Source organism: Aythya marila, assembly GCF_965140915.1.
Source record: "Aythya marila genome assembly, chromosome: 17".
NCBI lineage: Eukaryota > Metazoa > Chordata > Aves > Anseriformes > Anatidae > Aythya > Aythya marila.
Window position 1 is genome coordinate 2,301,951 of NC_139058.1, and position 14,597 is coordinate 2,316,547.

Sequence of the window (14,597 nt, forward strand, 5' to 3'; positions counted from 1 at the left end):
CTTTAGCTGCCAAGCAGGGTCAGGTTTTGCCATGCAGATGCATTAATGAGGCACGAAACCTCCAATTCTGGCAGAAATATCCCCATCCCATAAGCATGGGGGGGCTGTAGCCAAGGTGGTCCTTCCATGGTGAGCAGCAAGGGGACCTCAGCAGCTTTCCACCCCAAAACAAATGTCCCTCGGAGGGAAGACACACCAACAGGGCACGGGAGCACAGCGCTGAGCCTCGTTCCCTGGGCCAAATCCCCCAAAAGAGCCCAGCAGAGGGGAAAAGCAGAGCCCCTGCCCTTCCCAAATGACAAACACAAGTGGGACAAGTCCCCGTGTGAGCTCCAGCGGGTCAGCATCCCAGGGTGGGAGCTGTGGGGCCTCCCGGCACCCCGCTAACCTTGAGAGCCTCCGTGTCTCGCATGTCACGCCAGGCAGTGACAACAACAAGCTGCTATTCCAGATTAGAGAAGGAGGCAGAGAGAAAAAGTCAGCGACAAGAGGGTTGGGGGCGGCTGGTTTACCTATTACAGCCAAAAGTGGGCAGGGGGTTATTTTTAGCCCGGAGCGAGCCGTATTTATTGTTTCGGCCCTGGGGGGAGAGGAGGGACTGCCTCTGAGGTTCCTCCTGCGGCACCGCCAGCGCCCAAAGCGAAGCCATGGTGAGCAGGGGCAAAAACCGCGGTGTTGGCTCAGCACCGGGATGGCCCCAAGGGGCAGGGAGAGGTGGAGGCGGTGGGGATCCGAGGATCCTTTCTGCCCCGTCGAGGGGATGAGCATCGGCAGCATCCTGCGGGGATCAGCGGGGAGAGGAGAGGGCCGAGGGGTGCTTCCCACATCAGCTGCAGCCAGCAGAGTTTTCTCACTGGGGCGGGCTCCTTTGGGGTGCAGCCGACAGCTTTTCTCCTTCCCTTCCTCTAGGCAGCGAGGGGAAGGGCAGCTCTGCCCCCCGAATCCCTCCTGCTCTGTTCCCTCTTGGCAGGGAGGAAATTTGGGGAGGGGGAAAGCCGCAGGGGTGTGCGTGACCACAGGGAGGGGATGCTCGGCAGGCCAGCAGGGTCGGGCAGGGAGCGACTCTGTCCTCATCTCCCTAAAAGACCAGCCGAGGCATTTCTGGTCATCTCAAACCCCTGCAAAGGAGGAGGTCGATTTTTTTAATAAGCAAACATGTTAATGAGTGCTTTCTTCTTAATGAAAGGCCCAGAGCAGTCAGGAGGCACCTAAAAATTACAGCATGCTCCTGACCCCGCACCTGGGCAGATCCTGGCCAGTTCACCCACTGCTGCCTTTCCTGGGAAAGTGATTTCATCCCAGCTCCTCTTTTCTCTGACCTATTTGGCAAAACTCATCAGGAAAGCAAAGAGGGAGTTGTGCTTGAAGCAGGACTCTTACAGCTCTGCAGCGTCTCAGGGCCCCCCAGCTCCTGAGCAATGCAGGGGGAAAACCACCGAGCACCCAGGGATTAAAGCCCGGAGCTACCGTGAAGGACTTGTGGCTAAGCACCGGGTAGTTTCAGGCTTTTACTCCACACCATAAAAAGGCAGCGAGTTCCTGAGACGTGCTTGAACCCCGCAGGCACCCAAGAAAGCCAAGAAGAGGATCGAGGGTGCTAATTCCAACGTCTTCTCCATGTTCGAGCAGGCCCAGATCCAGGAATTCAAAGAGGTAGGTGGATTTGGTGGCAGTGACCGAGGGGCCTCGATGCGATGTGACCTTCAGCTCCTTCCTGCGTGCTCTCAGCTCGGTGACAGCTGGTCCGCAACGAGAGCCATCACCCCAGGGGGCAGGGGACAGGATTGTTCCCTGGCTGGGTGATAGCCCCCAACCCTCCTCCTCTGCTCCCAGGCGTTCACCATCATGGACCAGAACCGGGACGGCTTCATCGATAAGGCGGATCTGAGAGACACGTTTGCTGCGCTCGGTGAGCCCCCTTTAGGAACACCCCCTCCCCAGCAGCTCCGACAGGAGACCTGAAAAGTGAGAAACCAGCCGGGAGCCCCCATTCAGCCCCCATTAACTGAGAGAACCTGGCCCTGGATGATCCCCAGACAAATGCTCGCTTTGTACCCCACTGCCAAGCAGCACCTGGGTGTTGCCAGCTGGCAGCACCCCTGGGTTTTTGGGCATGCGGGGGATTTGCAGGACCTGTGGGGAATCCCAAAGATCACCCGACTCAGGTAAAGGGATGTGGGCTTTCAGTCCCATTCATTCCCGACAATCAGAGCTGTCTGGGTACAGCTCCCTCTGGCCTGATCATGACACCAGTGACAGGGTCAGCAGGGCCAGGAGGACCCATAGAAACAGTGGCTTTGACCAAAAACCTCTGATGAGGACCCAGACTGATCCATGGGGCAGTGGGGCAGGGGAATGCCCCGCTTTTTCCCCCAGAAAAAGTCTCCCGTGGGTGTCCTTCACCAGCACCGCTCTCCCCTAGGGCGCCTGAATGTGAAAAACGAGGAGATCGACGAGATGATAAAGGAGGCGCCCGGCCCCATCAACTTCACCGTGTTCCTCACCATGTTCGGGGAGAAACTCAAGGGTGAGAGGGTGCCCAGGGAGCCAGGGGTGGGCTCACACTCAATGTCCTGTCCCACCTGGCACTCTCCGTGCCTCAGTTTCCCTGTCCATTTACAACAAGCACGCAGCTGTGATGTCCTTGTCCCCACAGAAAGAGGGGACAGGTCCTGCAGTGCCTGCAGCACCAAAGGTGGCACCCTGCCCGGCTGCAGCCCCTATAATTTACACCAGCTGAGGCATGCAGCCTTCCCCCAGATCTCCTGGAGGCTCTGCGGCCCCAAGGGCCTCCTCCTGGAGCTCTATAAATACACCCAAAAGATTAGATAAGCGCCGGATGCCGGGGCGGAGGCGACGCAGCCTGCTTGGTGGGCACACCGTGACCACGCGTCTGTCTGCTCCTCGCCGTGTCAGGGGATCCTGGCCAACACAAGAGGGCTGGAGGGATTTAGGGGGGCAGGATGTCAGCTTTCCAGCAGAGCCCCCCCAGTTCCCAAATCCCACAGCGTTTCCCAGGGGAAAGCAGGGATTTGGGAAGCAGGAGGCTGCACTTGGCTGCTTCTTCCACTGCTTCCAATGGTCACGGCCGTGTCACCCTCAGGTGCCGACCCGGAGGAGACGATCCTGAACGCATTCAAGGTGTTTGATCCGGAGGGCAAAGGGCTGAAATCTGCCTAGTGAGTGCAGGGGTGCTCAGGGGGGGGATGGAGGGCTCACCCCGAAACCTGCCCGGTGCTCACCTCAACCTCTCATTTGCAGCATCAAAGAAATGCTGATGACGCAGGGCGAGAGGTTTTCCCAGGAAGAGGTACGTGTCCCTGCCACCCCTCCGCCAGCCCCACACACCAAAAAATCCCTGCCTGTGCCCAGGGGGTTGAATTGAGCTGGGTTGGTGCTGAGTCTTCTTCCCTTTCCCTGCTGGGTCCCACTGCCCAATTCGGGATCTGCTCACACCTCAGTTTCCCGTGTGAGAGGTACACGGCTGAAGGGCAGGGCAGGCAAAGTCAAATTTCCATGAAATCCCATTAAAGCAAGCAATGACGTCCTTCCAGAAGCCACCTCTCACCCCACAGCAGGGCATGAGAGAGCTGGGGCTTCTTTGCCTCTCTCATTCCCTTGGTCAGCACAGCTGTGGGATGGGACCAGCCCTGAAGCCACACCACAGCTTGTGCAAACCATCAGCCACAGCCACAAACCCCTCCCGTGCCGCCTCTCCACCCTGTCTTTTTCTTGGCAGGTTGACCAGATGTTCGCTGCCTTCCCTCCAGACGTCTCTGGCAACCTTGATTACAAAAACCTCGTCCATGTCATTACACACGGGGAGGAGAAGGACTAAGCCGTGCTCATGGCCAGTGCTGGGGTCGGCTCTGCGGGATCACCTCTCTCCAGGTCACACCGGGGGTCCCTTCGCCCCTCTCCCTGGTCCTCTCCATGACGGAGATTTGCTCATCGTGGGGAAAAGAGCGCTGAACAGCAACCAAAATAAAGTGCGTTTTGGGGTTTGCCTGGATGTACAGTGTGTCTATGCTGTGTGATGGGGGTGTGGAGAGAGCTGGAAGGATGCTGTGCCCTCTCAGGAACACCCAGCAAGTGGGATCATCCCCCAAGCCCCCTGTACCTTCCCCAGGCTCCTCAGAGCGTGCATGGTGCAGGATAAGGAGCTGCTCTGAGCTCCCCTCTCCTCCCCATGCTCCTGGAATGTCTTGAGTTGGAAGGGACCCGCAAGGATCATTGAATCCAACTCCTGGCTCCACACGGGACCACCCAAAAATCAGCCCATATGTCTGAGAGCTTTGTCCAAATGCTTCTTGAACCTGGGGAGCCTGTCCCAGCGCCTGACCACCCTCTTGCTGAAGAACCTTCTCCTAAGATCCACCCTGACCTTGCCCCTCACAGCTTCACACCGTTCCCTCAGGTCCTATCGCTGGTCACCAGAGATGTCCCTCACCCTTCTAGGAGCCACACGGTGACCCAGAACCCCCCCATGACCGAACCATGTCGGGTTTTGCAGTGAGGAGAACCAGACCCAGCCTCTGCTCCCCCTCAGCACACACTGCCCATCCTGCCCCGGTGCTGCCAGAGCTGTGGGCTGCAGGTCAGCAGCTGCTCCCACCCCCAGCCGTGGGTGAAACCGTGCTGAAATATCACCCGCAGAGCTTTGGGAGCCCGCGGGAGGCATTGGGTTCCTTCCAGAGGGGAAGACAGACACTGCACAGGCACAGAGTTTGGGGACAAGACTCTTTATTTACTCCAGCACCACCGGGCTCTCACGCCTGGAGGTCGTTTCTCGCCCTCTTGCCCGTGCTGCTGGCACTGCCCCGCTTCCTCTCGCAGCTCTGGAGAACCAGCTCGCGCAGCTGCGCGTGGTCCAGCGGCGCCTCGACTGCCCGAGAAAATGGCCGCCACCCTCACGCACCGCCCCGCGGCGCTTATATACCTGCCGGGGCGGGGCAGGCCGGCCGTGATTGGTCAGGTGGCAGAGGCGCCAGCTGGGATTGGCTGGGCCGCCAGGAGGATGTTGCGGATTGGCTAATGGCAAGGCTGTAGTCCCTCCTCCTCTGCCCCGCATACTCACAGGCGTCAGTGGCGTCGGCGGCGCCCTCCATGGTGGGGGGCTGTGGGCAGATGCGGGCTGGGTCCATGCCCTGCAGCAGCTCGGTGCCGCCCAGCAGCGGGTTGGTGAAGGTCTGGGACGTCAGTGAGCCGTCAGCCTCCAGATAGATCAGGATGGACTCCTTCAGCAGGAGCTCGTTGGTCTTCTTCTCCACAAGAGCTGGGAGGGAGTATAGGGAGATGAAGGAGAGCGCCAAGAAATGGGGTTCCCCCATCAAGATTTCCCTCAGGTGGTGTCATCGGATCCCAAGGCTGGATCCCACACCCAGAGACTAGACAAGGTCTTGGGGACCCCTGGCTGCTTTATGCAGCCAGGTTGGCCCCTGAATTGGCAGGGAATTTGACATCCCAAATTCACCCTCAGCAGGGGACACGCACACGTGAGAGGTCGGGGGGGGGGAAAAAAAGCTGAAAATTGAAAAATTTCAAGGAAAAGTGGACATACAAGGCACACACTGCATGGTGAGGCAGCCTTAACCCACCGAAAAACTGCATCAGGTTCAAGTCCGTGATCTGCCCGTTATCGCCAAGCTGCTCCTTGATCTTCGTGTCATCACAGTCGATTTCTTTGAACAGGATCTCCATGGCAGATTTGAGCCGGCCCAGGACCTTGCTGCTCTCTTTGCATCTCTCTTCGTACTTGTTGGCTTTCTCGGTCGTGTGGCTTAGCTTGTCCTACCAGCAAAGGCTCTGCTAGGTGTCACGAGAGCCCCCTCCTCTCTCCCACAACCCCAGTATGGACACTGGAGACATCCCAGGAGGGGCTGTGGGATGCTCCATCACTGTAGGGGAAAGGCCCCATGAAGGGGATCCCAAGCTCCCTATGCCACAGACGAGGCCCCAGGCTTTGAAAGACAAGGTCTGACAGGAGCCCTTTTCTTCCTATGCTTCTCCAGCTGTTTCCCAGAGCAGCATTGACAGGACCAGTCTCCCTAGGACACGTGCCAGGACAGCCTGCTGTCCTCGCAGGGGCAAAACCCAACCGTCCTACCTCCAGCTCCTTCAGGACATGAAGGCTGCTGCTCTCTGCAGTGTCCTGGTCGGTTGTGAAGAGCGTGATTTCGTCCTGTATAAACACAAGCACACGGAGAGGGTAGGGTTAGTGGCCGACTGCCCAACAGATGTGCACGACAGGGACTGGAGACCATCCTGTGCCCTGGGAGCAGGGACATCCCACAACAAGCAGAATTTCTTGTTCCAGCCAGCCCTGCACACAGCCAAGGCGGCTCTTGGCTCTCCTGGAGCTCTTTTCTTTTGCAATATTTTTGCTGGGTGCACGGTGGCAGCATTGAGACAGTTTTAGCTCCGAGCAGGCAGCTTTCTGCCTGCTGGAGTTGTATTTTTGGCTGCCCTTTGCTTTCTCCTGAGCACACCCTTGTGAGCCAGGCCCTGGTGTGATGCTGGACAAGTAGAGGATGACAAAACCCACCCCAGCCCCAAGTGTTTTCCAAAGCAGCCATGAAGGGCCTCGGAGCAGGACTGGAACAGACCTGCAGGTCCTTGATCCTCTGCTGCAGCTTCTCCATCTCATTGTTCAGCTCGGTGGCGTAGCTGAAGTAGGCAAAGTTCTTCCCTTCCTTTTCAATGAACCCGTTCACCAGCTGGTCGATGTCCCCGTTCTCTGCCAGCTCCAGCAGCCGCTTGTAAGCCACCTCCCGGCTCTCGAAGCTCTCTCCTTGCCTCTTCTTTGCCTTCTGGGCTGCCTTCAAGGCTGAGGAGGAGACAGAGACGCCGAGCCATGCATGACCCCACCGGCAGGGTTTTTGCCTATGAGTCTGGAGTGGTTTGGCTGGGAGCTTGGGACAAAGGGGGAGCAGTGCTGGAGGGGAACGAGCTCTTCAAATTTCTAATTTCCCCAGGAAATTAAGCAGGGAGCTCACAGTCTGCAAAGGAATGAGGCAAACACAGCACGAACATTTCCTAGGAGCTAAAAAAAGACCTAAAGCTGGGGAAACCAAGACACACGGTGCTCAAATATCACTCTTCATCCTTTTTACCTCGTTTGGGGCTGAGAGCATTCCCCTGAACTTCCCTGCCCTGAGGATGGTGAAGAAGGAGGGGAGATGCCTTTGGGCTGCAGTGCTACGAGCTGCTGCAAGCAGCCCCCTTCCACCCTGCAGACCCCTGGTTTGTGGTTTCAGTCACAGGTGGCTTCTCTCCTGTGCTACCTTCTTTCTTTTTGGCCTCTTCCTCCAGTTCAGAGCGATCCGTGAACTTGGCAAGCACGAAGGTCTTCAGCTTGTTCTCCTGGTCCCGGATGCGCTCCCGCTCCTGCATCTCGATGTTGTACTGGACGGTGTCTTTGCTGTGCCTTTCGTTCATGGCTGAAATCCTCGCCAGAGCCTCCACCCTGCACGTGGAGAGCAGCAAGTTACACCGTGAACAGGTGGAAATCACCTGTAAAAGCAGGGGTACGAGGATTTGTATTCCTGACCCAACTTATTGCAGCCGGGTCACTCAGACCGCAGCTGATCGACCTCTGGTTCCCAAGCAGGGGCAGTGCCCCCATCCCAAAAAATGTCTGGGGTAGATGGAATAAACAACACCCTGCCAGTATGAATCTCCCTTCACAGAGACCCCTAGCCCTTAGACAGCTCCCAGTCCTAGAGAAGAGCAGCTGTAACCCATCTCCTCCCTGACACCAGTCACAGAAATTGCCCGGGCCGCAGAGGGCTCGCGAGGCCGCGCACCGCTGCTCGTATGCCTGCGTGGACTGCTCCACGGCGGCGTCCATCCTGTTCTTCTGCTGGTCCAGATGCTTACGGAGCTTGGCGTAGAAGTTGTCCAGGATGGCTTTCTGGATCCGAAGGTTTTCGATCTCTTCTCGGAGCCTGTTATTGACGGTCAGGATGGTGTCAAAACGGATGGTGACCTGGGGAGAGGGAAGCAAAAAGGTTTGTGGCTGGCGCAGGGCTGGGTCTGTGCTGAAAGACCTTGACCAGGGCTAGGGCAGACAGGGCACAAGAGATCTGAAGCAGGCCCTGCATTGTTCTCCTCCCAAGGATGATCTCAGCAGAGAGCTGGAGCTGGCATTGTCCAAGGCAAAGTGGCTCCGGGCAGCTCGGTTTTATCACTAAACAGGTGCAGACCTTTGGGCTTCTTGGCTGGGAACACGTGCTACATTTGGGTCACCGAGCTTGAAGGAGCCTTTGAGATATTCTGGGATTATTCAGGCCAGGGGAAGGAGCCGAGTCCTTCATATAGTTCATATGAACCAAATGCATCTGTACCATTACCCTTTGTCCTGATCAAGAAGCTTTTTGCACGCAGGCCCCAGCACAACCCCGCACGTCGTGTCCAAAGCTTTGCAAAATGTTTGCTTACGTTGTTCAGACGCATCTCCAGGGTCTGGATCTGGTTTTGCAGCCACTTGCTACTGTTTGCTTGCTTCACCTTCGTTGCTATCACATTTTGCCTCACAATCTTTTTTTGCAGCTCCAGGATCTGCACACACACAGAGAAAATAAATCCATAATCTCCACCCCTGCATTCTGGATTCTTGTCAGGACGCTCAGCCAAAGAAAATACCCTCTGCTGACCTGAGCTACAGCAACCATGTCATTAATGAGCTCACAGTTATGGAAGCATCTACAGTCCCAAAGGATCCCACTCTGCACATGCAGAAACACAGACCGTGACTAGGAACCACTTTCTTCTCATGTCACCAAGGAAATGAAGCTGTCTCCAGAGGGAAATTCAGCGGGTGCTGAACAAGGCACAGCAACACCCCTTGCAGGGTGGAAGAGGCAATGAGGAGAGATTTTTGGTAGTGGTTCCCTTGCTGGCCACGCAGCGATCTGTGCAGTCCTCCCTGGGAAGGAGCGGAGGAAAATGTTTGCCAGAACTGGAGAGCTGCCAGCAGAAATAAATCCCCACGGCGAACGAAGGAGCTGGAGAACAATGAAGCCGGGGGCAGGTGGGAGAGCTGTGACTCAGCCACAAAATCCTGAAGTCCCGAACTGAAAGCTAACCCCGTTGTGGAAAGCTCTGCAGCATCTCCAGCAGCTGTAAATCCCCTGAGCGCGTTCCCTGCCTTCTGCCACAGGGAACATGCTCGGGGCAGGGGGCTGCAGCAACCTGTCACTTCTGTAGCACTGTATTTTTCCCTTGCCCCCCACCCAGTGTTGACCAAGCCAAAGCAGGCTGTGCTTCGGAGAAGCTGTAGGGCTTCCCAGATTTTGCTCAACCAACCCTTCCATTTTTTTTGCCTCTTTTTCAGGGTCAGAAGAAGTCAAGGGGAAAGCACAGGGGTGTTGTGTGACCATCCCAGGGGAGCTGCAGACACCGGAGGGACACCAAGGACTGGAGCTGGACCTCAGCCTCCCACCAGTGCCACTGACTTGAACGGGAGCCTGGCTGTATCCACTCGTCCCTGTCCTGCCTCCTTTGTGCAGGGGCAGCTTTATATTCCAGGGCCTAAATTAAATGCTTTGTACAGACTGGAGTAAATTCATTCCATGGCTCTGCTCTGCTGTATTGTGCTCGGCCAGGGAGCCATTCACTCTTACCTGGCTGTCCTGCTCAGCTAGCAGGGCTTTTCTGTCTCTGATCAGGCAGTCATACTGATCCTTGGTCTGCAAGAGGCACTTGAGCTCCGTACGATTTCTGTTATCCTGCATCACGTTTCTCAGGGAGTTGATCTGGCTCAGTATTAGCGACATCCCTCTGTGTTCTTCCTTCAGCGACTCTATTTCTTTCCTGCAGAAAAAGGGCGACAAAAGGCATGAAGCACGTCCCTCCTGCAGTGCTGGGGCAGGTCCTCACCCCTCTCAGCCCAGCACCGGGGCCTCCCGGAGATCCCAGCATGAACCCCACGGAGCCCGGTGGGGTTGTGCTCACTCCTGGGCGTGTATTTGCTGCCTCATGTTGGCACCGAAACATTTCCTCTTCTCCGCTGAGATCCGAAACTGCTTCTGCAGTCTGCCGAAGTCTGCCTCGACGCGACATTCCCTCTCCTTCACAGTGAAGTCCGAGAGCGTGTGCCTCAACCCAGACCCCCTCAGCTGTTACAGAAAAAGAAAAAATAAAAATAAAAATAAAAATAAAATAAAAAAAAATAAATCTTGGCCACTGCAGCTTGTCTGGACACAGATTAATGCCACCACACCTCCAGCAGTGTGGCACACCCCTGCTGCTTCCTCCTAATGTATTCGTTGCCACCCAGAGCCCTGAGCCAGGCGGGCTGTGTGAGTATTTCTGATCGTCTTCAGGGCTAAGTCCACTGTGCTTCAGTTTTTACCTTTGAGCTCTTCATTTTTCCCGTCTAACTCCACCGTTCACCCTGCAGATTCCTCAGCACGGGACGAGGGAGCCTTCCTGGGGACCAGCCTGGTTTCAAAGGGGGGAAATGAAATCTGGGGACAGGGACGGTTAGGGTTAGGGTCAGGGTTAGGGTTAGGGTTAGGATTAGGGTTAGGGCTGCAGCAAAGGAGGGCACAAGGGCTGATCCTCCATCCCTCACCCCCCGGCTGTGGCAGACACCCATGGGTGCTCCCCTGTCCCCCCCTGATGCTGCACCCGGAGCGGTCGCTGCTCACCGTGCCGCAGGGCTCTGCGGTTCCTCTCGGGGGCTGAGGCAGCGGTTGGGGTTTTCCTGGGGAAAATCCCTCGCTCCCGGTGGGAAGGATGAGACCCAGCACGGAGTGGGGAGGGCCAGCAGCAGGTCCTGGGCCTCCTGGAACCGGTGCTGGCCTGGTTGCCGCGGCGGCATCGCCGTACCGGAGCATGGCTGGGGACCGCACGGGGACCCCAGCAAGGTGGATGGTTTGGAAACCCTCCCTGAAAGCAGCCCTGAGGCATGTGCTCTGCTGTCTTCTTGATTATATGACCACAGCAGGCAGAAACTTTCCTTCACCTGTTCTGCTCCCCTCTGCAGCATTTGATTTTGTCCCATAACCTGGGACTTCGAAGCCTTTCGCTTGGATCAGAGAGCAGCACCTGGAGCCTGGCCATCCCCAGCAGTTCCCTGGGCTTTCCTCCTGATTTTCTTTTCCAGTTTTGCTTGGAGAGGCAGCAGCCACCACCTCACCAAGGCAGAGGTACCCCCTGCCAAAAGAGCCCAACAGCTCCCACTGCCAACACACCTGGGGAAGGACCCCGGGGACAGAGCCTTGGGGACAGCCCATGCAGGGGACAAATTCAGTATTCACGCCTGCTCCTCTCCCTTCTGTGGAGGGAAGCACACAGCCTGACTCACAAGAGCCGTAAAAATGCCTTCCCTATAAGCTGGAGAGCGTGGTCAGCTCCTTCCCAGGGTGGTTGGGTTGCTTGGTGAGGCTCAGGTCCCCGGGCAGCAGCATGAGATGGCACCGGAGGCTACAGCCAGGCATTTCTGCCCTTGATCCCAAAAAATTTGATAAGCTAATGAGCCAGCCACCAAGTTCTGGGCTAATTCACCGGCAGGTAGGCTCTGAGGATGCGTTTAACTGGAAATTATTTTTACAGAAGAGAGCAAAATGTGGCATTGGGTAACAAAAATCACTTCCAAGGGCAGAGCAGCCCTGGGAAGGCACCCGAGCCTGCGCAGCCATGCTGGGTCCAGGGAAAGCTCGTTGAGTTTTTTTTGCTTTTTCTGCATGACAGACACCTCTGAAGGATGATAAGGACAACCTCTCGGGGATCAGATCCTCACTCACGTGGTCTCGGTGGCTTGGACCACGTAGTACTGCAGCTCCCTTCTCTCCAGCTGGCTTCCCTTCACCCTCAGCAGAGCCAAACCTCTGGTTCAGCACAAAGGCAGAGCTGCAGGGGTAGGCATTATTTTCCCAGAAACAACACCTCTGAGTGCCTCAAAAGCTGTTCTAGAGAGCCTGGTTTCCCTTGGCGTGGCCTTCTCCAGCCTCAAAACACAGCCCCAAAACATCATCCATCCTCGTGGTCCTTCTCGATGGACCACTTCTCAATTGTTTAGCCACGAGCGAGTCAGTAAATTAAACTACCGAGGAGGAATCTGATTTGGTAGAGTCTGTATCTGTCACACTGCTTGCAGAAGCGTTCATTTTACTAAAGGGAACTGTTTTCACCCAAACAATGCTCACTGTCAGACTCCTCTGAAGGAGCGTGACTTCGTTGTCTGGCCGGACCTCCAGGCTGTGGCTGAGAAGAATGATAATTAGAGCAGGACGAGATCAGCTGTGGCTTCTGAACTCAACGAACCTCTGTCTTCTGGAAGAAGCCAAAGAAAAGTAACTTTTGGAGCAATTTTCCTTTTAACCCACCTTCCCTGACTTAATAGTTGCATTTAGCATTAACTGACGTGGAGAAATTATTCCTTCAGCTGCAGATTTGGTGTCTAATTAAGCCTGCTGGAGCTGTTTCTGGGGCCGTATTCTCACCTGTGCAGCCAGCGTGAATCCTTCCTGATTTCGGTGATATTTACACAGATTTCCCCGTTTCACACGGTCCGGGGAAATGGGGGCTGTGGGGGCTGCCGGGCTGGGTTGGTTCTGGTCTGAGCCCACCTGCCTGCGGGCAGCCCTACAAGGCCAGGGAAAATCTCTGGGGTGAGCTGCAGGATCAGGCCCGCATTTTCATGCAAATGTAATATATTCGTGTTACTTAATCCCTATTTATAACAAATCCAGAACTTAATTCTACTTAACCCATCTTCGGTGTTTGACACATGAGATCTGTGAGTCAGAGGGTTATATATGGAACTGTCAAAACTTTCTTATCCCCCCCCCCCCCAAAAAAAAAAAAAGCCTGTATTAAATCATAAACTCCCAGCAGCAGCACTGGGAGGACCAGGAGGATGCTGGCATTGCTAAAGCAGCACGGGATCTTGGCCAGAAGCCCCATGACAAAACCAGGCTGAAAAAGTCCCGAATTCATTCACACAAGGTGAATCCTGCCCAAATGTCACGTAGGTAGCAGGACGGGAGGGAGAGGTCCCTGCGCGGGCACACGGCCCCAGGTTTGGAGAGGAATTGGTGTGAAGTGAGGGGAGAGGAGGCTGCACAGCTGGCATTCCTCTCTGCTCGGAGGAAACGGTCACCAGCATTTCCTGCAGATGGGCTTCTTCCGAAGTGCTGACACCAGGCGAAACGCGGCTTCCAGCAGCGAGCCGACTCCCTCGTGACATTCCTCTGTGCTCTTATAGGGTGATTTTAGGAGCGATTTCCCCGAGACTTGACTTTGGAAAAGCAAAGCTCTCTCCCCCCCCGCAGGCTCAGCCCCTCCACAAAGCCTAACAGCAGGGATTTGCTTTCGGCGGCCGTGCTGAATTACAGATGTCTCCGGCTGCAGGGGCTGCCGAGCCAAATTGCTGCGCAGGGGCTGCTGCTGCAGGTGGGCAAACACGGAATAAAAACAGCAGTGGACACGCTGCCTGAGCCACCTCTGAAAGCCGTGAAAGCCCTCTGAAAATTTCACTGCCCTTGGGTCAAACCGGCAGCACAGCAAGCGCTCAAACGCTGCAGGAAATTTTAGCTGCAGCAATGGGAGAGGAGAGGCATCAGGGGGCCAAGCACAGGACGGTTTGCAGACGCTGCTGTCGCTTGGGATCCCGCCTGCCCAGGCCCCAGGCTCTCTCTGCAGGGATATTTTTTTTTGCTGTGATGTAGGCGAAGCTGTACCAAGCAAGGTTCTCAGCAGGGCTGCTGATCCCTTAACCGCTTTGGAGGGCCACAGCCGTTTTTGCAGCACAAAACCCAAGCAGGAGGCAGTGCTGCTCGGGGGTGGGATGCTCACTGCAAGAGCTCGGAAATGCCGGTGGGACATTCGGCTACGGCAAACCCTCAGCCTCATAAATTCCCCCCGTGACCTCGCAGGTCTCCCCAGAAAAGTCCATCAGCAGATTTGGAAATCCTCGATGCCAGAACCAGCTGGAGAGCACCAGGAAGATGGGCAGGACATCGCTGCGGGGTCAGAAAGGGAAGCCCCTTCCCTGCCCGTCCCCGTGGCTCTGTGTCAGCTCAGGGCCAAGCCGGGCAGCCTGGGAGCAGGCAGCGGGTACAGCCTGGTTTAGAAGAGCTATTTCCAATTAATCACTGCTGATTACCATCCCGTGCAGTGCTCCGGATCAGGACTAAGAACACGTCATTAGTTGAGCGTGCTCTGGAAGTGGCTTAAGGCGACTGAGGATTGGCCTATATAAGATCACTCAGGAAAACTATTTTGAATTAACATTTAAAGGCAATTAATTAAACTGCTGCTTGGGTGTTCCGCACCATCTGGATTCGGTTTCTCTTATTTTATTTTATTGTATTTTCAAAATCAAATGATGACTGCTCCATTGCTGGGTAGGGTATGGGCATGGGAGGAAAGGATCTTGGGGGACCCCCAAACCCCAGGAAAAGCAGGACACCAGGGTGAACCTGCCTGGAGGAACCACAGCCCTGCTGCTGCCTGGCATGGTTTTTTTTTGGGACAGTCCCAGACCTTTTTGTTTCCCAGACCTCGGCTTTACGGGAGAGGTTTGAGCATCCCAGGGGGCACCGACTGCTCTCCTTCTGGCTCGGTGATGTTAAAGCCCATGTAAATAG

At 55.9% G+C, this 14,597-nt stretch overlaps 2 protein-coding genes across 2 annotated transcripts; one reads left to right on the plus strand and one right to left on the minus strand.

The window, feature by feature from the left end:
• The first annotated feature begins 586 nt into the window (after positions 1–586).
• On the plus strand, positions 587–4,012 carry MYL2 (myosin light chain 2). Its single transcript, XM_082773893.1, has 7 exons — positions 587–650; positions 1,564–1,653; positions 1,834–1,909; positions 2,423–2,527; positions 3,104–3,179; positions 3,262–3,310; positions 3,740–4,012. Exons 1-7 carry the CDS (start codon positions 648–650, stop codon positions 3,836–3,838), a joined length of 498 nt encoding a protein of 165 aa, XP_082630019.1. The 5' UTR covers positions 587–647; the 3' UTR covers positions 3,839–4,012.
• An 888-nt stretch (positions 4,013–4,900) lies between these two features.
• Positions 4,901–10,825, minus strand: CCDC63 (coiled-coil domain containing 63; the record flags this gene model as incomplete). The annotated part of the gene is made up of 10 exons (XM_082774401.1): positions 4,901–5,275; positions 5,598–5,790; positions 6,107–6,181; positions 6,606–6,826; positions 7,284–7,465; positions 7,806–7,987; positions 8,440–8,559; positions 9,624–9,813; positions 9,955–10,098; positions 10,653–10,825. 10 exons carry the CDS (start codon positions 10,823–10,825, stop codon positions 4,932–4,934), a joined length of 1,824 nt encoding a protein of 607 aa, XP_082630527.1. The 3' UTR covers positions 4,901–4,931.
• Between the last annotated feature and the right edge of the window lie 3,772 nt (positions 10,826–14,597).

Coding starts and splice junctions, on each gene's coding strand:
- MYL2 (XM_082773893.1), top strand. Junction 1,910..2,422: donor AGACACGTTTGCTGCGCTCG/GTGAGCCCCCTT, acceptor GCTCTCCCCTAG/GGCGCCTGAATGTGAAAAAC. Junction 3,311..3,739: donor AGAGGTTTTCCCAGGAAGAG/GTACGTGTCCCT, acceptor TTTTCTTGGCAG/GTTGACCAGATGTTCGCTGC.